Source organism: Branchiostoma lanceolatum, chromosome 5 (assembly GCF_035083965.1).
Source record: "Branchiostoma lanceolatum isolate klBraLanc5 chromosome 5, klBraLanc5.hap2, whole genome shotgun sequence".
In the NCBI taxonomy this organism is placed as follows: Eukaryota; Metazoa; Chordata; class Leptocardii; order Amphioxiformes; family Branchiostomatidae; genus Branchiostoma; species Branchiostoma lanceolatum.
Genome location: NC_089726.1, coordinates 24,751,994 through 24,775,996, shown reverse-complemented (window position 1 = coordinate 24,775,996; position 24,003 = coordinate 24,751,994). Strand labels below are relative to the sequence as shown.

The 24,003-nt window shown below is 41.1% G+C and overlaps 1 protein-coding gene and 1 long non-coding RNA gene across 9 annotated transcripts in view; one reads left to right on the top strand and one right to left on the bottom strand.

The window, feature by feature from the left end:
• Positions 1-497: 497 nt before the first annotated feature.
• Positions 498-24,003, bottom strand: part of LOC136435817 (uncharacterized) — a 65,009-nt gene continuing 41,503 nt past the window's right edge. For 2 of the 8 annotated variants that reach the window (XR_010755943.1, XR_010755944.1), the window contains exon 2: positions 498-4,463. Coding sequence is in view for 1 of the 8 variants with exons in the window: in XM_066429532.1 (XP_066285629.1) it covers positions 21,346-22,656 (1,311 nt within the window). In the remaining 7 variants the exon portion in view is untranslated. The other 6 variants (XR_010755947.1, XR_010755945.1, XR_010755946.1 and 3 more) reach the window with 6 other exon arrangements.
• On the top strand, positions 7,126-15,590 carry LOC136435821 (uncharacterized). Its single transcript, XR_010755950.1, has 3 exons — positions 7,126-7,238; positions 9,721-13,419; positions 13,648-15,590. It is a non-coding gene; the product is annotated as an uncharacterized lncRNA (long non-coding RNA).

Here is a 24,003-nt window from a genome sequence, read left to right as displayed (position 1 = left end):
GTTCTCCTGCTTTCTTCTGTATTCTTCTGCTTTTCCTATTTTCTCCTGGTTTCTATATATATTCTCCTGCATTCTCCCATATTCTCCTGATTTCCCCTATATTATCCTGCTCTCTCCTGGTTTCTTCTGCATTCTCCTATGTTCTGCATTCTCTTGGTTTCTCCTATATTCTCCTGCATTTTCCTATATTCCCCTGGTTTCTGCTATATTCTCCTGGTTTCTCATATGTTCTCTTGCTTTCTTCTATATTCTCCCGCTTTCTCCTGCAATGTTCTCCTGTTTTTTTCTGCTTCTTTCCTTAGTATGGAGCTTTTTGTTCTCAAGGGTTAGTTACATATGAACATCTTATTTAGTGGCGGTTATACCGGCTATATAGATACAGATTCTGACACCTGGCAGAAGAGATGACCAGCATTCTTGTAGAGGAGGGCGAAATGTAAAGCAATTGAAAACAGAAGATCCTACTCCAACAGAAGAAAAAATTGACAAACAAATACTCCGTACATCCTTCCAAGTATTATATGGAACAAAATTAATACAAACCCAAAGCCTCGGAAACTGAAAACACCTTTCAGATGTAGATTCGAATCAAATTGGTGATATTAAAAAACAGACCTGCAAATTACAGCCTATTAGATTCTGGGATCCAACAAAACGAAACTACACAAGCTATCTCCAAATTAAAGAAAAGCAAAGCATCAGGAAGCGACCTTATACTGAACGAAATGCTAAATTGTGCAGCAAATAAACTTACAAATTTATTATAATTTAATCATCTTATCGGATTGATTTTCTAACCAATAATGTGAAAGCCACATTGTATTTGTATTGTTTCCATTGACAATGAAGACGAGTCATTACACTGGGTAAGTCTAGGCAGCTCTCGCTGGTAACGGCCGACCAAAAAATACAGACGAAGAAACAACGTATATACATACCCTGAAGAAAATCATAACCATATGCTTGCTTTTGTCGAGACTTTCCAGTCATAGTATAGAATACATTGTAATTTATTGTGCCGATACATTAAGGTGGTCCAAAAGATGACTCAAATATTATACATTGGAATTTCCTTAAGTCATCTGCTAGATTATCCACAACGGTAATTAATAAGCGTCTTACAAAATATTCAGATGAACACAGTCTCATTGCAACAAAATCAGACTGCATTCAGAAATGATTTCTAGCGACAACATCTTCGTTATCGACACATTGATATGTAAATACACTAACACCAAAAAACGCCTTTAAAAAAGCTTTCGACAGGGTCTTGAGAGAAGGTCTCCGTTACAAATTACTAAATTTAGACATAGACCATGTGCCCGATGATGATGATGATGAATGGTTTATTTCGTCAACACATTGCAGCCCCAGCGGGGCTGAATTACGCATTACTTACAAATCTGACATAAAACATCACAAAAGTCTTACACATTAGAATCTTTTAAACGTTACATTTTACTTACAAGCTTGACGTAGAACGTCACAAAGGTCTTGATTTATGCGTTAACAAAAGTCCTGATGCACATTAAAATATAATACACATAAAAATCTATTATGTGCATACATTGACTGACTTATCAGGCAGAGCACCAACGAGGCATATGGTGAAGAGGAGATAAACGACAAGAGATTTTACGGAACATATTCTACTAAGACCTAAAAGAATTCTATAACATATAAACATGTGCATCTTACATGTATTCCATCGTTCATTAACCTTATTATATATGGGATGGGCGAGTTTAAATTAGATTAAAACAGTCTAACTCCATCTGCATTGTCGACGGTGTGGTACATCTCCTTGACTCGGCCAGCCATAAATGATCGACGTATTTCCATCGTTCAGATGTTGCATGTCTCATAGCGTCATCAAACACGACCAGGAATATCAATGGACCCACGAGTTTGCATTGTGGGACTGAACACGTGAGAGTTTCCCAATCGAATAGTTGACTCTCTGACGTTGTGTTAAGAGGTCACAAATCCAGGGGATACGTGTACTCCTTGCTCCTACGTTGATCAGTTTCTGTATGGCTACTGTGTGATCGATACTATCAAACGCCTTCGAAAAGTCGGTGAAAACCATTGTGGTCACGTCTCGCAGATTCTCGGCACAGAAAGTTGACAAGGCTCACAAGGTAGTGTGCCGTAGATTGCCCCTTTTGGCATCCCAATGATGTTCTGATGTCGGCGATCAACCATTTCGATAAAAAAGACTCTGCCACGTCAGCAAGTTGAGATGTGAGTGACACAAGTCGCAGTTTGTCGATCGTTGGTGGGTGAGATTTTGGAAGAGGGACCACTGTTGCATCGTTCCAAATCTGAGGTACACGACCTTCTCTGAGGGATGTGTTTATGATGTCTGTGACAGGTTTGCTAAGTTCATAGGCAGATTCCTTCAGTATTCTGGTGTTCAGTTGGTCCGGCCCCGCTGCCTTGCCAGATTTCAGCTTGCGCAAACTGTTGTAGACGTCCCATGGTGGTACTTCTGGTGGGATCTTAAAGAGTCGGTACGCTGGTAGTTGAGTACTTTGAAACTTTATTCACCATTGAAGCGGTGGCACATCGGCAGCGCCGAGTGCTAAAAGTACATACTTAACGCAGATTGAGTACGATCAAGGTACGGCTGACCTTTGGCCACTTCCGCAAACTGTTAATTTACATGGGTTGCTATGTAGGTGTCATCTGCGTCCGCACATTCGGGGATGTTCATCGTCAGTTTTGATCTCTGAAGATTCAGGATCGATTTTATTTCCCTGTACCATACCGCTGGGTTGAATTCTGTCCCGGTAGAATTCTTTTCTGGCTTTATTAGTTTGTGTTGCCTTGTTACGCAGCTGTCTCCAAAGTATGTATCTTTGATGTGAAAACGCCTTTTTGTCTTTTACGGATCATGTTCTTGATCTTCAGCCACAGCTTGTCCCAATGGACATCCTCACATGTTTTGTTGGAAATTGATGGTTGTTTCTATTGTAATGTAAAGCGCAGCAGTCTTGTCTTCACAGGTTGGAGCAACAATGACCTCTCCCCAGTAATGGGAGCAAATCCATTGCCCTAATGCACGTATTCCTGAATCAGGCAGGGGACGAGCTGTTCTTGTCACAGAACTGTATTTCCTCTTTTCGATCGTTGGGTTCCACAATACCGTGTTGTGATCACTCATCCCTATAGGGCTAAGTATCTCGTCTGGTTTGTAGTATGTTGCCAAGTCTGATATAGTAAGGGCGGGAGTTGCTTGTCCTCTTGTGGGTGCCCGGACAACTTGCTTCAGGTCATTTCCATTGCACAGCTGGCTTGTTTCCACGCGGTTGAAATCTCCTCAAATTATCAACTTGGCTTCTGGATAACGTGTCCTTACAGTATCAGTTCCAGTGATGAGATGGTTCAGAAGAAGTTTCTGGTGGGGTGATGCTGGTGGGATGTAGACCGCACATATCACAACTTCAGACACACCTCTTGGCAGACGTGTTGGACGAATCGACACCCACGTACACTCGAGTTCCGGGGGAACTAACATGCCTGACAGAGGTTCTGTGGCTATTTACATTTACTGCGCCCCCCCCCCTCATCTCTAAGGGGATAGAGTCCGACAGACACTTCGAAAACAGGGTGTATCCATCGATGGAGAAGCAGCTTTCTGGCATGTATTGTAAAATCCAACCTTCGGAAACAACCCCGACGTCCACATTGTGTCTTGCATAATAGCCTGATACTCCTTCAACTTATTAACCAGAGATCGTGGGTTACACGGAAGTACAGATGGTGCTGAATCTTGGACGACATCTTTACTTTCTTTCTTCACATCAACAATAACATGACATGGTTTTCTTTGCCAGATGCCTGTATTGTAGTGCGACGAATGCTTAATTTGCCTTTCTGTAACAAGGCTAGGGATATGACGTATCACGTTTCGGCCCCCTCTACACCCTCTTGTATGAAGAGATTTCTTGATTTCACAGTCTATGATAGCTTTCTTTACATCATAAGTTGGTTTGAAAGTGTTTGTCCGAAGGGCACTGAGTGTTCTCGATGAATATGACAGCATCTGCTTCCAGAGCATGTTTGGCTGTGTTGACCTCTAGTAAGCTCGGTGAAATGCACGCTTAGCTGAGATTCAGCGAGATTTGCGAATTTGTGGTGTTCAAACGAACACACAAACATAAGTGTAAATGGGAGGATGTTAACACTTGCCATGTGTAAGGTGATATAGGCTTGGTCGTCGAGACGGCTTCTTTGGTTGCTCTGAAGCTGGATTTCCGTGGAATCCCTTTGTTCTCTACTGCCGCCTTCCCTTCTTATTGGTGATGCAAACTTGTGAAGTAAATTTCTTCCTTAGAGCATATAATTCCATCGCTCTTTGGTGCGTAGAAGCATATGGATAGATCCCCTGTTGTAATCCACATCGATTCTCCTCTGATGACACGTAAAAAGACTTCTTGAAGAGTGTTGACTGGGAGATGCTAAAAACATGACATGCGTTAAAACTCAAAACTAACACTGGTAAAAAACTTTAATTGTATGAAAATTGCAAAAAAAAAAGGTTCAGTCAGCTGGATTATCCAACGACACTTTTAAGGGTTCACACTGGTGATAAGCTCTATCAATGAGAGAAGTGTAACAGTCAGTTTAGTTTGATGGGATAACTGAAAAGGCACATGAGGACTCACATCGATAATGTTGAGAAAGCACGATGGTCAAAAATGGCACAAAGGTTTCATACATTTTTTTAGAATTCAAACAACATTCTATTATGTTCGAAGTGACGTATTCGAATAGAACGTGCGGTCATTTGCAGGTTTCCACTGTAAATCCCCGCCAAAACGCCCCTTTGTCTTAAGTCCCTTGCATTAGAAAAAACACTTAATCACAAATTATAACTATATTCTGGACAGTATATCTTTCCTGACATTTTGTTGTGGACATGGAGCATGTAACTATGTTATATATAGAGTTGTTTAGACTGAGTGATTCACAGCTTTTGCAAGAAGATTTGAACACACTCGAAGAATGCCAAAGCATATGGCTCATACAGTTTGATCCAGAAAAATGTTACATCATTCACATAACAAACAAACGAACCCCGATTATAACTACCTACCAGTTCTGTGGACATGCTCTAGCAACAGCAAAGAACCACCCATACCTAGGCGTTACTTTAACAACTGGGCTGAAGTGGAGCACTCATATTAACAACTAAGGCTGAACAGACATTGAGAATGATAAAAGGTAGTTTGTGGGCATGCCCAGCAAAGGTAAAATCACTTGCATACACGTCTCTAGTAAGACCAAACCTTGAATATGCTGCAACAGTTTGGGATCAATACACAAAGAAGGATAGAGATAAACTGGAGAGGGTGCAGAACAAAGCTGACAGATTCTGCGCGAACAGCTATGACAGGGGTGCTCGTGTCACCAAAATGAAAGCAGATCTGCAATGGATGTCGCTTGAATAGAAAAGCATCTGATGCCAGCTCAGAAGAGGACTAGAAATAGTCATACTTTTAAATACCAGGGTTATCCGCCAAGGATTGATGCGTTCAAAATTCGTATTTTCCGAGAACCATAGTAGAATGGAATTCGTTGTCATCAAGTACTGTAGGAGCTTCCTCACTAAGTAGCTTTAAAGAACGATTTCAGTCAGATATGCATAGACTAGGTGTAACAGACCGTTCGTTGTAATATAACCAGCTGCTGCTGAGGCGCGTGCCTGCGAACCTGGTGTGTTACGCCTCATAGCGGTTGTACCGACTACATGTATATAGATACGGATACAGAACTAAGCTACTGGCAATATTGTTGATGACTTTGAATGTTGCAGGACTTTTTTACGCCGGCATCAAGTATCTCCACCCCTATCCATGAGGCATGTCAAAAACCGGAGCAATCTGCGTTCAAACTCACCTATCGAGGGCTTAAAGAATCGAGAGCCAATGTCCCCAGGCTTCTGTCTTAGGGATTTTTTTTATACGGCGGAAAATTTGAATTACGGGTGTTTGAGTGTTTAAAAAAGTATTTTTTGACCTATTTTCGTTCGTAGAAATAATCTAAATGAGAAATTAAAATATTCCTAAGACAGAAAGTTTAGTATTATTGTTATTGTTCAGAATATAGAAGATTAGGGAAGATTGAGGGCTATGGCGGCTCTATGCCAAGGGCGGCAAGGACGGCCCTCCTCGCTGAAGGGCTCACTCTTAGAGGGCGCATGATCCCGCTCTATGACTACAACCCCTTCATCGTTGATGGCCAGGGAGAGAACACCACCCCCACGACAAGACTCACCATCAAGGGGATTCCTTTGTCTGCAGACGACCGCGACATCGTGAAATCCCTGGAACGCTTCGGGTGTAACCCCCATAAGCGCCGTCATGTACGAGAAAGACCGGGACGAGGACAAAAAGCTAACAAGGTGGAAGAACGGCAACAGGTTCGTGTTTATAGACATTCCGGCCGAACATTTGCCTGCCAAGATGACTTTTGGTAACTTTAGAGGTGTTGTGAAACACCGGGAACAACACTACAGGTAACCGGAAGACATGACCTGCGGGAAATGTCTGCTCAAGGGACACTACAGCAAGATCTGCCCCAACTACATCGTGTGTAGGGACTGCGGCGTGTCAGAGCACAAACATGGTGACCCTGACTGTCAGTACCTCACAATTCAACACCAAGAAGCCGAGATACCATCTCCATCGGCTGAAGATGTCATCGAGCGGAGTTTCCGACTGTATGTGGAGACAACAACTAGGGTTGCCATAACAACAGCACCACAGAGGTCAGCCAGACCAATTCCGGGGCACCAGCTGACCAGCCTGGCAGCCCGAAGTCAACACCGCCGAGAATTGACAACAAGAAGGGCCGCAAACGATCTAGGCCCACCACCCGGCAGCAGAAGGAGGGACCCAGCGCTAGTGAGCAAGACGACGCGCTCACGAGGATGATGAAGGAGGCGGCGAGGAGGCGTGCGGTTCCAGCCAGCACACCGAGGAAGAGAGGGCTGAGTCCGACCAACGATTCCAACCCCAAACAACGCAGAAGAAGGCCCGTGGAACAGCTGTTGACAACAACACCTAATCACGCGCGCGTGCCTGACGTCTGCACTCGCTGACGATGACTTGGAACGGAACGGATTTATCGGACTTTCGGACTTATGGATTTGACGCTAAGGACTTTTCTGTGTTCTGGTATGGAGCTCATGTCCAACGGACAAAAAATGCACAAAAACTGGATAATCTCTGGTGAGTATGGCTGATCTTTATTGTTTGTTCTAAATGTTCAAGGAATTAGATATTAAGTTAAAAGAAAGACTATTTTAAATATTGTAAAGATAAAAAAGCAGATGTAATATTTCTGCAGGAAACACATATAACTCCGGAGGTGAAGACTGAATTTGAATTAGATTGGGGAGAGAAGGGTTTCCACTCCTGTGGAACCACTAAAAGTAGAGAAGTATCTATTTATTTCGGACTAAAATGCAATGTGGAAAATGTAGAAGTATTTGGTGATAATCGAGAAGGTAGGAAAATTCTGAAAAACTGCCAAATTGGAGATTTAGACTTAACATTAGTTAACATTTATGTCCCAAATAAAGTAACTGAGAGAAATACTTTTCTAACAAACCTCACTAAATGGATAGATGATAATAGACAGCTTAGCAATGAAACTACTAGAGAGGTAATTGCTGGAGGAGATTATAATATAGTCTACCATAGTGATAAGGATAAAAAGGGAGGGACAATGATTAATGTAGAGCAGTCATCAGTAGCGTTAAGAAAGTTCTGTTCATCTTTAGACCTTTGGCGGGAAAAGAATAAAGAGCTTAGACGGTTTACTTATAGGGATGACTTCCATTAAGTGTCATGCAGATTAGACTATTGGTTAATTTCAAAATCTATGCTGGAGTCAGTCAGAAAATGTGATATTAGACCTAGTGTAAATACTGACCATAATGCAGTTTTCGTTAAATTACATAACACAGTAAAGGATAGAGGCCTCAACTGTTGGAAACTAAACACTGAACTTCTTGAGAAGAACAGTATTGTGATGAGATTAAAGATCTAATTCATAACACAATAACAGAAGAAGCTGACTTACCCCACTGTTTGCTTTTGGAATTGTGCTATGTTAGGATCAGAGAATTCTCCATTTACTACTGTAAGAAGAGAGCTTTGAAAAGCAGAACGAAAGAAAATGATTTGACCACCACAATAACAACACTAACTAAAGTTATAGAAGATGAAGATAGTGAGGTAGCTCTATTAGCTAAACATAAGCTAGAAAAGGCAAAACTAGTACTGCAGCTAGATGGATTATATGAAACCAGGGCCAAAGGAGCCTACATAAGGTCTAGAGCAAAATGGATTAAGGAAGGGGAGAAATGCACAAAATTTTTTCTTAACTTAGAAAAGAAAAACTTAACCAAATCTAACATTGATATGCTAAAGCAGGGAGACAAGGACATCTTCAATCAACATGAAATTTTAGTTGAAGCTGTAAACTTCTTTAAAGACTTATATAGCAAAGATGATATTCAGCCTGATAGCGTAGATAAATATCTATCAGATATAACCTTAGATTATATACTGACAGATTATGAGAAACATGATATAGATAAACCAATAACCTTAGAAGAATGTGAGCAAGCTCTAAAAGAAATAAAAAATAACAAAGCTCCAGGACCTAATGGTCTTCCTTCTGAATTTTTCAAACACTTTTGGGACATATTAGGGCCCCTAGTGCATCCATAAATCCTTTTTAGAGGGTTATCAAAAACAAAAAAATTAGCTTATACACAAAAAACAGCTCTCCTAAAATTATTACATAAGAAGAAAGAACTATATCTGTTAAAGAATTGGAGACCTATAAGCCTTTTGAATTGTGACTACAAAATTATAGCTTTTACCTTAGCTGATAGAGTGAAAAAGGTACTTCCAAAACTTATAAACCAAAGTCAAACAACGTATATTAAAGGAAGATTCATTGGACAGAATATAAGAATCATTAATGACATAATAGCTTATGCCAAACGTGAAAGAAAAACTGGAGGTTTATTATTCTTAGATTTTGAAAAAAGCCTTTGATTCTGTAAATAGAGATTTTATGTACAAAACGCTTATAGAATGGATAAAAGTTCTATATACGGATACATGCTGCAATATATTGAATAATGGCTGGATATCAGAGCCGATAGAATTAAACCGAGGTATAAGACAGGGTTGCCCTTTATCATGCTTGCTGTTTATATTACTGAAAGAAATTATGGTCACTAAGATTAGAAAATCTAAAGAAATGGGATTGTAGTTCCACAAAATGAGGGTAGTGAAGAAATAAAAATAAGCCAGGTAGCTGATGACACAACATTAATTCTAGCAAATGAACTTTCAATAGTAAAAGCTGTAGAAGTTATGACTGAATTTAGCAAGGTAGCAGGAACTAAGTTTAATAAAACTAAAACCCAGGCTATGTGGATAGGTGTGCGGGAGAAAAGTGATAAAACGATCCTAGATTTAGATTGGACAAACGAACCAATTACAGCACTTGGGATGTACTTTGGCCACAACCCAAGTGTATGTGAGCTCTTAAACTGGGAAAAGAAAATAGAGCAGTTAAAGAACACCCTTAATTTGTGGACAGGTAGAAAACTAACCCTTTATGGTAAAGCAATAGTTGTTAAACAACTTGCATTGTCCCAAATAATTTATAATTCCATTAATATTTCAGAATGGGCAATAAAGGAGATAGAAAAGGCACCGTGGAGCTATCTTTGGAATGGCAAACCGGATAAAATCTCTAGAAGTTGTATAGTTGGTGATTACTGTGATGGTGGCATAAAAATGGTAAATGTTAGATGTCAGATTCAAGGTCTATTGGCTTCATGGGTCAGGAGATTTTGTAATGGACATATGTCCCATTGGAAATTGATACCAAATTTCTACCTGAAAGATTTTGGACAAGGTGATTTTATTTTCAAAATGAATTTCTCATATAGAAATCATTGTCCAGATATATCCACTATACCTAAATTCTATAGAGCTGTTGTCCTTGCTTGGCACCAAGCAGGTGGCGGGGTATGTAAGCAGCCACAAACACTAGAGCTAGTAGAGGAGATTCTAAATGAAGTAATTTGGGGAAATCATAATATAATTTTCAAGAGAAAAACTTTGTTTTATAAGAACTGGGTAAAAGTAGGCCTTGTACAGATAAAATATATTTTTCCGGATGGTAAATCATATTAGCGAGGACATTAACCCTCATCCGACCGTATGGGGTCCGTTTGGACCCCAGACGTGTTTTAATGTGTGCCATATCAATATTTTTAGTCGGAGAAAAAAATCCTTCTAGATACTTTCGCATTGTTTATCACAGAATTTGATAGAAATTCCTCATAACTTCCAAACGGTAAAATGTATCCTCAATAAATTTGTAGGGAGTGATGTTCACGTACAATTTTATAACTTCTGCAAATTTGGTGACGTTATGACGTAATATGACGTAATTACGATGTCATCAATGTGATTTTAAAGGCTAAATAGGAAAGTCCCGTAATATTGAAAGGTATTAAACAAAATAGAGTGTATTATTGATTTTAAGGTATGCCAAGGCATACGACGTCAATTGCGATTACGTTGGCGTCAAAATGACGTCACAGAATGACGTCATGTGTTGTTAGCGATCCCTGGGATCCGCCATCTTGGATCGGCCATTTACAATTTTTTTAAATACATTTTTTCCATTTATGACCCCAATTCACGAAAGAAAGAGACTGGAAACGTCAATCTGAATGTTTCTGGTTAAGAAAATACCAGGTAGTGACGAATTTGAAGGCAATAAGTCTGTTTATACCTAAAATAATCATCTTGTCCGCCATCTTGGATTATGAGCGATTACGTCATCAAATTAGCATAAATTATGAATAATAAATCATGAAAGTTACATCTTAATACATATGATGTTATAAATGTTGGAAAACTAGTGTGGTTGAGCAAGAAATATCATGTTTTTAAATAAATGACTTTTTGAATAAAATGCCTGGCAGAAACCCGTTGCCATGGCAACAGGAAAAATGATAGACTTGAACTATTATCATGGAACTGTTGCCAACTAAATTTCAGGAAAAGTTACCAAGTTTGGTAGTCCTAGCATACGTCGTTTGGCAGTTATACGATGTCAAAGTTGGCGCGGGCACTTCTAGCCCCCCAGTCTAGATAGGGTTAAAGGAAAATATGGGTTCTCCTCATTTTCTGCATAAATTCTGATAATGAGCATTACTCATCAACACCAAAACTTGTTTAAATATTCTCCATAGATTATTGAAACAGGATATGCACAATAACTACAATAAGATCCACCAGAAATACATTTAGGGGGCAAAGCAAAATTTGGTCCGTTTGGACCCCATACGGCCAGATTCGTCGCAAAAATGTATCGTTCAGATGAGGGTTAAGAACCATATGCGGACTCACACTGGAGAGAAACCGTACAGTTGTGAAGAGTGTGGCAAACAGTTCAGTCGGCTGATTAATCCGAAGAAGCGTATGAAAACTCACACTTGTGAGAAGCCGCACAGGTGTGATATGTGCAAGTAGACAGTTGAGTGGGCTGTAAAATCTGAGGAAGTATGTGAGTGTTCATAATGGTGAGAAACCGTAGAAATGTGAAGAGTGCAACAAACAAAGCTATGTAAATTGAAAGGCATACCAGAACTCACACTGTTTAGAAAGTAACCTTACAGGTGTATTCAGTGCAACAAAGAGATCAGTGAGGTTGGTTCTCTAAAGAGGCACATTAAGATTCATACTGGCGAGAAACATTACAATTGTGAGGAGTGCAGCAGGCAGTTTGTCAGTTGTGTAATCTAAACCAGCATATAACAACTCACACAGGAGAGAAACCGTACAAATGTGATGAGTGCGGCAGACATTTCAATGGGCCGTGTAATCTGAAGGATCATATGCGGAACCACACTGGTGAGAAATCGTATTCGTGTGAGGAGTGCAGCAGACAGTTTAGTCAGCTTGATAATCTAAGTAATAATATGGGGATCTATTCTGTTGGAGCGGGCAGTTCATGATTAGTGATTGATCAATGTGGACATTTAGAGGAAGATCGGTCATAAATTTCCGATTGCAGCTTCGCTGATTTTCGGGATAGAAAACGATGTCGCTGTGCAATCCACAGTTTGGCGATTTAACAAGGAGTACTTTAAAGAGTCCATCCATATTGTAACTTTTAAGTTTCGAATATTGACCCCTAAGACTTACGAATTCTTATCTATTACGGATTTAATATATGTTTTCCGGAAAGTAACCTTGTTCTGTTTTGTCATTTTGTAAAGAAATTCAGTGGGTAGTTTAGTAGCCTGAGCGATCTTAAGCAACACATGATGGCACTGATATCTAGCTGAACTGGGAAGGTGCGGTAGAGGGGAGGCTCACAAAGGGTGACCTGTGGAGCAAGCAGAATGCTAGATTGAGTTTCCTCCTTCGCGCTTTTATTATGTCCTCCCTAGCCCTAGCCCTCGCCTTCAAAACCTCACCCGATGGTTCAAGAGCAAAGAATCCTGTCAGCTGTTTGTTTTCGAACAGGCCGGACTGAAACACATCTTGTCACATTGCAAAACTGCTCTACAACAAGGCCGTTACACGTGGAGACATAACAAGGCATTAACTTAAAGACACATTGTTGAAACCTAGAAAAAGTGAGAAAGGAGACGGCAGGGACTGAGGCACCACTGCAGCATATCCATTTCGTAAGAAGAGGGCAAAAACCCAGAGGGGTAGCGCCTACCCGCAGTAGCAGCAACATAGCATAGGAAGGGGTCCACTTTGCAGAGGAGTGTGGGAAATGCGAGTAGATCTGGACAATCAGCTCCACTTCCCAAGTGTCATTTTTGAGACAGTCTTAATACCAGATCTTGTACTGTGGTCAGTGGACCAGAAGTCAGTGGTGATAGTGGAATTGACAGTAGGCTGGGAGGAGAATCTCCAGATAGCATACGAAAGAAAGAAGCTCAAGTTTGAAGAAATACTCCAGCAGTGTCGAGAGAAGGGCTGGAGAACCCAGCTGTACCCAGTTGAAATAGGAGTTCGTGGGTTCGTAGGAGCTTCACTCCTGCGGTTAGGCAGGGACTTACATATTCGAGGGAAGACACAAGCCCAGCTTGTGCGACATGCGTCTGAGGAAGTAGAGAAGAGCAGTTTCGTTATCTGGATTAGACGGAAAGACAAAAACTGTAAGCAGACACTTCAGAAGTAGAGGCGGCTGTGCCGGAGGTAGGATGGAGACGTCCGCTCTGCCGTCCTGCCGTCAAGAGGCGTCTCAGGCATATATAAGGGACGAAACGCCGATGAAGGCCGGAACCTGACCGATAATCCGGTGCAGTCGCCACTGTGGTGCCGGAAAGCACGTCAATTCTAGCAGGTTAGTTTACACCTGTATGTACATGTAGAGTGTAAAATCGTCTCTATAGTGTTAACTAAGCGTAGTCCAGTGTGGTTAAGCACCGCTTCAGAGCTTAGGCTTCCTCTTGATGTTGATAGTTTGGTAAAGTTAGTGAAATTGCCACACTTGTCTCGTTGACTTTTAATTATCTCCGTGTAAACATGCTCAGTATGAGGACCCTATTGAGTTCTAAAATGCATTTCATAGACTGGAGGGAGGATAAAAATGCCCGCGACAACCTTGACGTCCTATCATGCTGAACGGTGTGCAATAGGACAACCAAACTTGGTGACTTTTCCTAGAATTTAGTTGGCAAAAATGTTTTAATAACCGTTTTAGTTTATAGGTTTCTGATATTCCAAAATTCACTAATAGTGGTTTGAATAAGTGCACTTATACTTTCTTAGAGAATGGAGCACCAGGCACACTGTTGCTATTCATGAAGGTGGGACAAAAGACGACCGTGGTAACGAGAGTGGATCTTATAGTAATTACTTGCCATGCGATGTTTTAACACACCCCTAACCATATTTCTAATACGGTACTGGTGCTTTCATTTCACCAGAACAAGGAACTGTGTAACATTGTCGAGGTGCAGCAGCTTGTTCCTACAAGGTGTCTGGTGCATGGGAGACCTGTGACCTTTGTGGGGCTAATGGCACCAGGGAGATACCAATTAGCAGATCCGTCATACCCTCAACAACAACGGTTTTGGGCGTTGGGTAAGAACTCTGTACAAACCTGAAGACCGCTACAGGAACAGTAACTGAAAATCAAATACATGGGCGCAAGAAAGATGGCGGTGGACTAGATCCTACTGTGACCATAACGAATGCCAACAGGAAGTTAGGACCCCGATATGCCGGGTTCTGTGTGCCAAAAGTGAAACTAACATTGGACCCTTGATTGTAAGAACTTTGAGACTGAGTAAGAAGATGTCACAGTTACTATGGGAGTTTGATAAGTATCAACTCAACATCAGTGAGATGTAGTTGGGCTGGGTGTGGGAAGTTCGGTAATGAGGGCAATACAGTTTACTTATCTTGACATGAGGACCAGCACTGCCATGGAGGCGGCATGGTCTTCGATTAGGTAGCCACCAGCGCCCTTACCAGATGAAAGGGCGCTGGTGCAAACTGATGCAAACTTGTCCGCACCCCGTTCAAAAATTTCCCTGCTCCCCTCATTAAGTGTCCCTGCTCCATCCATGAGTGTCCGTGCCCCAATGCAAAAGTGTCCGTACCCCCAATGCAAAAGTATTCGTACCCCAATTCAAAAGTGTATGTATCACAATTTACAAGTGCATGTAACCCATTCAAATGATTCCGTACCCCATTTAAAAGTGTCTGTATTCCCAAAGCAATAATATCCGTACCGAATCCCAAAGTCTCCGAGCCCCAATTTATCGTTACCCTGTTCAAAACGGTGTCCGTACCCTAGTGCAAAAGTATCTGTACCCCTAATGCAATAATGTCCTTACCCCTATTCCAAAGTGTCAGTATCCTCAACCTAAAAATAAGCATAGATAAGGACGTCGGTACTGATTCAAAACATCGAAATCAGATACAATATACCAATAGAGAAAACATTTGACATTGGACCAAACAGATTTGAGTAAATGCATTGACGAAAAGCTAGAGCTCATTCATTTAAGACGAGGGCATTTTGACTTAAGTACCGCTACAAGGAACACGAAGGAATATTGCTATTTTTTTGAATCCACAGTTAGCAAGTTAGAACTGGTGTGCTGAAGGAAGTGATTTAGCGGGAATGAAAAGTTGCACTGATTAAGATATGTGAATTGGTTAATGATGGCGTAAACATTTAAAAAGGAAATCTCAATGTAAACGACAAAATGTGTATGGATTGAGTTTTACATCTACGGGGACGTATAAACCACACATATTTTTATCATAACAAGGATTTAATTGCACACTGATTCTATCCTGTAAACATGGTGATTACAGTTAAGACTATAACTTACAGGTCGACCTACGTCCTGATATGGAAAGTCTGAACCAGCTATTAGCTATAGTATAGTTATGATTTACTGGGGAAGACTTGCGTATTATTACAAACAATTTGGAAGATTGGAGTTTTATTCGCCAGACGTTACTCTAAGTTACAAGACTATTAAATTCGGACTAATATCCACCGCGTTACGAAATCTTGCACATTTATAAAGCTAAACTGCACACATGATCAGGTAGAAAGATAGCGGATGCTGCCTTAAACTTCCCTTTCAAAATGTTATTCAGTATCTTGCGTAACTGTCTTTTGACGTATCTTATTGCATGAATGTCTAACCTTCATCGACGCATATATCTAAATTACATCATTAATGAAAAATAACATACTTACTGGTGGTTAATAATAGAATTCCGTTATCGATGCATTTCAAAGGTCTGGCAGCAGGCAGCTGGCACTGGGTAGATATTTCCCTGATGTAAGGGAATGTTAAAAGGGGCCCTACATTGGTATCAAGAACCTCTGGTGGGAACTTTAATTTCACTCGGAGTTCTACCGGGTATGTGTCGTCTGATAGACCTATCATCAACAGCAGCATTGAGCAACATGGAAACTTACATTTAGGCGAACTCTGCTTGATACAAATGGGACCAATAGGACAAACTGCGTAGTCAGTAAAGAACATTAACAGTACGTTACTAGAAAAGCATCACATAAATTGATTAAAGCATAAGTCGGGGAACCTCATCCATGACCCTCCGATCGGTACGCAGGCCAGTTGTGAAGTGCACGCAGGCTGAAATCTTTGGAACTACAGGAACATTTATTTTTGTGGCAAGTATTATATGTCATTAATCCTTTAACTACCTTGCTGCACAATACTGCGGTAGAACACTGCTGCACAATACTGCGGTAGAAAACTGTTACTCTTATTAGACTTAGAACCAGTATTTTGCATTCTTAAGGGGAAGATTTTCTTACCCAGGGAAAGTCATAAAAGAAGGGCTTCTACTGTGACATAAGTCGTAAGATAATTAAGTCAAAATACATAAAGATCCTTAAATTACAGGAGTGATTAGGATTTACAAATACACAACCCCTACAAATATAGTTACCGTACACCATAGTGTTTGGAAGTTATCAGGGGACGAATGAGCACCTCCCCCTGTCCCAAGAATCCCCAAAAAGTCCAGTCTAGAAAGTGTTAAACTTGCACAGGTGTTTTTGTCCCATTCGAACATGTTAAGACAGCATTTTACAAAACAGCAAAACATTTTTTTTTTCTTTTTACAGGTTTGCAATAGCTTAGCTTGTTTTATCCTATTCTGCAGGTTTTCAATGCCAAGCCTGTGTATTCTTTGTTTTAGTCAGCATGTACGTAGTGTCATTGCCCAGCTTATCTTGAGGCCAAAGTCGGTCGTTACTTGCATTTGGGAATCCACTATCCCCATATTGCCACCAAGCCAGGTATCAACTTTCCCGGGTTTACTTGTTAGTGCCCTGTATGGAATTACTTCACTTTGGACTCTTATTGTTATTTCTGTAACTTACTATTATTAACATGATGTATTTTATTTCTACCTCTTGTTTACATTCTTCTTGACACGTAAAACATGTTACATTCATACAAACTGTTTTTATTAGAAATACAATAACAAAGACCAAAGACAATAACATAGTCGAAGTGCATGCACTCAAGCACACAAAAAAACTACACAATATCAGACAATGACAAACTTAAGCAAGTTTCATTAAGCAAAAAAGTAGGATAATTATATATGATCAAACCAAAGCCAATAACATTTGCATGTGGCGTCATGTGGCGCAGTTGGTAGAGCGCGCGGCTGTCAAACAATGAGACCCGGGATCTAATCCCAGGTTATGCCCAGAGACATGTCCGCGATCCGAACTTGCGTCCCGACGTTGTGCCCTTGGGAAAGGCACTTGACACGACTTTCCTCACTTCACTCAGGTGTAAATAAGTATCTAGCTCATCTAGGGTTAGGGACGTCCCTCGGATAGGACGTTAAATGGAGGTCCCGTGTTTGGGGAGAGCCACACCCCGCGCACGTAGAAGAACCCACCACATCCTTCGAAAAAGAGTAGGGGCATGCCCCGGTGTGCGATGGTCCAATTCCTTCTGTCTGGAGTTGGTGATTCACTACAAATAACCCGGATGGAGGCTTGGCGAACCTCCGTCTCGTATCAGCCACTCGGTGATTTACACCATTCACCCGGACGGGAGAACTGGCGCATCCCCGTCTGTATGACAGCCAACGAAAGGGTATATCACCCCGTAAGGGGCGGTATAACCCCGTCGTAGCGAAAGCTCGTCGACTGATGATGATGATGAACATTTGCAAACGGTATACAATTTAATACAAATACAAAAACTAGTATAGCTAACTGTAACCTCCAGATATTTATATGGCTTTAGTATGTTTTCAACTCCATCATAAAAATCCCATACCCACTTTTCCAGTTGCCATCCATCAAAGTTTGCATAAAAAGATCAAATGCAGTTCCCAACAATGCACCAGAGGGCTAAAACTTACAACACTTCCTTCCTACTCATAGAGGTCTCCACGAAAATCATAACAATAACACATCCAGAAAGCTACGTCTCAAACTCGAAGTACCAAATACTAGGATGACGATCTACCCCCAGCTTCTATAACTGACATACTAATAGATGTTTCTAAGATAATTGTCAAGATTTCTCCATAAGCCTCTACGTTTAGCAAATATTATCCAGGTTCATCCAAGATTCTCCTCATCTTTCTATAAATGTTTAGCTTTCTCTGTGATTCTCAATATTTTGTCATTATGTTGTTTCATGAATCTCCGTGTTTCTTTCTAAATCTCCAGATTTCGCACCGATTCTACAGGTTTCTACATGATTTTCTAGATTTCTCACGAATCCCATGTTTTCCATGAATTTCAGGTTTCTCATCAATTTTACAGGTTTATAACTAGTTCTCCAAGTTTATCCGAGGTTCTCCACGTGTCTATATGAATGCCTTGTTTTCTTTATGATTCTCCATGTTCCTCTTTGATTCGCCGCGTTTATCTAGGTTTAACCACGTTTCTCTTGTTCTTGTTAGGTATACTGAACAACATCGCTTGGTTGAGGTAAAACGTTCAGGGGTAGTAGCGCACTTATTGGCGCTTCCTCATATGGTTTCCGACGTCCCCTCGGAACTTTTCCAGATTCAGTTCCTGTGTTAATGACTATGGTGATAGTTCCAATCTGTGGCAGTGGGAATACAAAAATTGGTAGCTGTCTTTGTGGAAGGGGATGGTTTAAAAAAAAATTCGATTGATTGTGGCGAGATTGGCGTGGGTTCAGCTGCAAGTATGTATCCGCCGGCAGGGCCAGGAGGCCATGTCCCGCTTTTTGTAATATTGCGCGTCTATTTGTTTTTCATCTGTTCTGTAGAGTGCCCAACCTAAATCAGAAACTAATTGGGTGGATTGATTCGGTTAGTGTTTGAATATACGTATGTGTTGGAAACAAACCTGTTTTTTTGGACTACCTCTATTTTGGCGATGTGGTCCTTGTGGTAAGGATCCCTTGCACCTCTTGCACATCCAATATGTAGTCTGACCAGACTCATATATGCATTTTCTTTAACTAACTATCTAGTGTGTGAGTATCAGCCCGGAGAAGAGAGTGACCACGTTCACTATTTAGTTCTCTATAGATTATACAGTCATCTGCCAAAAAAATCGAATATTGGAATTGAGGCTATTAGCCAGGTCATTTATAAAAATGAGAGACTAGAGATGACCCATTGCAGTGCCTTATTGCACGCCTGAGTCCACTCTTGTCCATTCTGAGTGTCCCCTCCCCGAACCACTACCTTCTGTTTGCCATTATTTAGAAAGTTTGTTACACATATGAGGAGCCTACCTCTGATGCTGTACTTTTGTAGTTTTAAAACAAACCGAGTATACAGTACCGCATCAAAGGCTTTAGCAAAATCTGTTATTATCATGTCAGTTTGAGATTTTGAGTCAAGTGAACTAGCAAAATCATTTTATGTCAGAATGAGTTGTTTGTCTGTCTGTTTGTTTGTTTGTTTGTTGGTTGGTTGGTTGGTTGGTTGGTTAAAATCGAGCGCTTCAGCAGTTCATTTTAGCATTTTAGCTGATACACCATCTGGGCCAACGGAGTTAATTTCAATATATAAGCTCATCTGGTACATCATCTGGGTCAGCGGCTTTGTTTGGGTTTAACCCGTTTAGTAGTTTCAGGATACCATAGACAGTTGTGCTCAATCTGGCATGGTTGGCATTCTCTTTCGTAAATACTGAGCTAAATTGGGAGTTTAGTAGATATGACTTATCCATGTTGCTAGATTCAAGTTTGTGCTTAGGGCTGGGGATGCCATTTTCCTTGTTTTAAGGTGTTTTATATGAGACCAAAACTTCTTGGGAGAAGAAGTGCACATGGATTTTACATATTGTACCGGTCTAGTTGTCTTCCTAGTTTTCATTCGTATAGCACGGGACTTATTTAAGGAGTTTTCATTTCGTTTGTTGCGGTACCAGTTGTAGGCTCGTTGATTTTTCCCTGTAGTCTTCTTACTTTGCTATTTATCCAATATGATGAGTTATTGCTGTTTATAGTCTTGGTTGGGACATATGTTTTTCCATTTCTTATTTGATCTTATCCACAAATTCACAGTAGAGTTCGTCTACAGTAAAATGTCGTTCTTCCTATTGGTAACTGACTATATCAAGTTCAGTTGGCAGTTTCATCTGCCTTACTTCATAGGTTCGTGGTTTTGATTGTTTTAGTATTAGTTGTTATGGCAGGCTTTCTGTCGGGTTCCCCAATTCCAGTTATGATAGTACAGTTGTCGATCAACGATGGATTAGTAGTTAGGAAAATGTTGAAAATGTTTGTTACCACGTGTAATTAATTTGTTTAACTGCTTGGTTTAAACCAATGTCATTCATCATCTCCAAAAAGTGACCCGAAAGTATACCAACATGTGCGTTTGGGTTCACTGACTGGTCGTCCTAGTTTATGTCTGGGAGATTGAAATAGATCCCAGGAATCTCATGGTTTCTCCAGAATTCTCCAGATTTCAACATGATTCTACATACTTCTCCAGAATTTTTCAACGATTCCAAACGTTTTCCATAAGCTCTAGGATATTTCACGATTATCCATGATTCGCCGTGTTCCTTCATAAATGTTTAGGTTTCTCCCTAAATGTCCAGTTTCTCCCCAAATTCCCAAGTTTCTCTACAATTCTACATGATTCTTCAGGTTTCTACGTGGATGTCCAGGTTTTCAACGAATCAGCCATTTTTTTCCAGATGTTCCATAAATCTACATGCATCTTCATGTTTCTACATTGATGTTCAGGTTTCTCCGAGAATCTCTTTGTTTCCCCATAATTCTCCAGGTTTCTGAATGGTGATACAGGATTTTCTATGATTCGCCTTAGGTTTCTCCTTGATTCTCTAAGTTTTTTTCAATGACTTAAGGTTTATTTTCTACTTTTCACTACGACTCTCCATGCTTCTCTTTAGGATCATGCACGATCACCACGAATTCCCAGATTATTCTGTAATTCTTCATTATTCTCCATGTTTCTACATCAATGTCTAGGTTCCGCCATGGATGTCTAGATTCCTCCATGATTCTCTGGGTTTCTCCACGATTATCCGTGACTCTCAAGGTTTTTCGACAATTTCTTGTTCTTCTTTGTGAATCTCTGGGTTTCTTTATGATTTCCCATGTTTTTCCATAAACCCTTAGGTTAATCAACGATTCTTTAGATTTCATTAGCTTACGTAATACAGTGTGATGTCACAACTGCCTCTCGGCTTCTTCAGCTGCTTCCTCCCTTCACTGGTGGTTTCGCCCCCTTCAGCAGTACCTCCTCCGGGAGGCGGGGCAGCAGTACTGGCCAGGTACTGCTAGCCGAGATTCTTCCACTGTTTGTCTCCACTCCTAAACCACAGCCAGCGGGACGCCTTCTCCGCCTCTTCTGCTAGCTTTTTTGTTACTTCCCTCCTTCTCTTACCCTTCACTCCTGTGACACCTAGTGCCCTCCACATGGATTGGCAGATGAACCCTCTCGTACCTATCTCCACAGGGTAGCAACTTGCTTTCCACCCTCTTTCTTTGCACATGTGTAGCAACTCCTGGTATTTCAATGCTTTTCTCTCGTATGCCTCCTCTGGTCTCTCTTCCCAGGGGACTGTCAGTTCTATCAGTATCACCTGTTTTGTATGCTTGGACCATAAGACCACATCCGGTCTGAGCCTTGTTGCCACTATCTCTTCTTGGAAGACCAGCTTACTGTCCAAATCAACCTGCATGGCCCAATCAGTTGCTGTTGCAAATATGCCTCCTTCCTCTATCTTTCTCTTTGGTCCATTCTTTGCTTCTCCCTCCTTCACAAATCCTATGAACTGTGGTCCCTTTCTGCTACGTTGTCTTTTCTTCACACTCTCTTCCTCCAGGGCTACTGCTAACACCCTCAGCACTTTGTCGTGCCTCCACCGGTATCTTCCTTGGCTCAAGGCCACTGGGCACCCTGAGAGGATGTGGCTCAGCGTCCCTCTTTTCCCACACAGACCACAGTTTTCTTCTTCCTCCACGCCCCATCTTTTCTTGTTTGCTGGAGTGGGGAGTAAGTCGTACACAGCTTTGATGAGGAACTGGGTTCTCAGGGGCTTCCATCTGTATAACTCGTTCCACATTACCCTTCTGTCCTTTATTCCTTCCCATCTCGTCCATGCACCCTGATATCCTTGACTCACTGCCTGTGCTCTTCTATACTCCTCCTCCTTCCTTATAATCTCACTCTGGACCATTTCCCTTCTTTCTCTCGGTCCTGCGGTGCACCATCTCTGGTTCACTGTTCTACTGGCACCCAGTCCCAATCTTCCCTGTGCCACCACTCCTACTATTTCTCGATGTCTCAGGTTACTTCTCGCTTCTTCAACTGATTTCCCCACGGCCCACTTCCTTCCTGTTCTCATCTCTATTCCTGCCTGGCTGACTCTTTCATCTCTACTTCCTTCCAGGGACATTGCAGCTCTTGCTTTGCAGACTTTGTACTCCTCCACTACTGATGTCAATGGGAGTTGCAGCCTTGAGGTTCTGCAGTACAAACCGATCTTGCTTAAGCTCGGTGGGAGGCCCATCCATTTCCTGAGTTGTTTACTGATCTTCCTTTCCACCGCTTCTATAGTTGTAAGTGGGATGTCGTACATCGTCATTGGCCACGTTATCCTGGGCAAGAGACCATATTGGTAGCACCAGACCTTAAACTTAACCGGTAGTTTACTTTCCTCAATTGCTTGCAGGCCCTTTTTGACTTGTTGCCTGAATTCTTCGTTGTTATTCTGGTCTCCTAGCGATTTGTCGAACTTCTTCCCCAGGCTCTTAATTGCATGTCAGTAATATTTACACTATATTTGCATAATCTTAACACTTACCCACTGTCACCTGAAAATATTTCCCAACATATAAGCCCAAAACACGATAACCCCAAAAAGCGATAAAGAAGAAATTTAAGGTTTATATTAATGTTTTACGTGATATGAATGGAAGGTAGTGACGGCATTTGAGTTACAATAGCCTGCTTACACTTTCGGTGATGTTAAGGCCCACCATCTTTCATTTAGATCAATGACGTCATCAGATTACTATAAATAATACATAATACATCATGAATGTTGATGATATACATCAAGATTATACATAGCTAATATAGTTTAAGATGTTGCAATACATTTAAAAAAAGTGTTAATGATGTCAACATGGCCGGACTGAACGCTACATGTATGCTGCCCCTACGAATGACTAAGCTATGGAAGAGAGTGAGTGTTCATGATGCAGAAAAACAAGTGTGGTCTAGCAAGAAACCCATGAAACCTTATTGTTTAAGCTGAACTTAGTAACATTTTGAGGAAGATGTATATCATCATTATAAATTTGTGGCCAATCAATTCAATAAAAAGTCACAAAATTTGGTAGTCCTAGCATACGTCATTCAGAAATGAAAGTTGGTGCGAGCACACCCCCACCCCCCCCACCGTCCGCCGCGTTTGACAATGCGTATTGACGATTTCTTTCACACAAATCTATTTATATCCAAGGAAATATGACATAAAACATAACACTTAAAACTGACATTTGTGGCAGCATGGCTAATATGGGAGAGTCAGAGTAGGTAATGGCAATTTACACATTTTAATGAAAGACCTACTCCTCAGACTATACATACAGACTATACAAACTTCGAGTATGCAGACATTGTCTGGTCTGGTCTTACCAAACGCGACCAAAGGACTGTGGAATCCGTTCAATACCAAACCACCAATATTTAGTGGCCACTTCGGGCCACCGTATCCTTCATACGAAAGTCTCTACACCGAATTATCAATACCGTCATCTAGTACCGACGCAAGTTTCACACAACTGTGACTCTCTACAAACTCTTGAACTGACGATTCCGTCCACACCTACAAGTTTGCTACCCCGAACACGTGCGGCTGATACCAACTCCCGCTAAGAAACAGTGAAAATCTGACTAAAAGAGCGTGTAAGACTACCAGATCTCA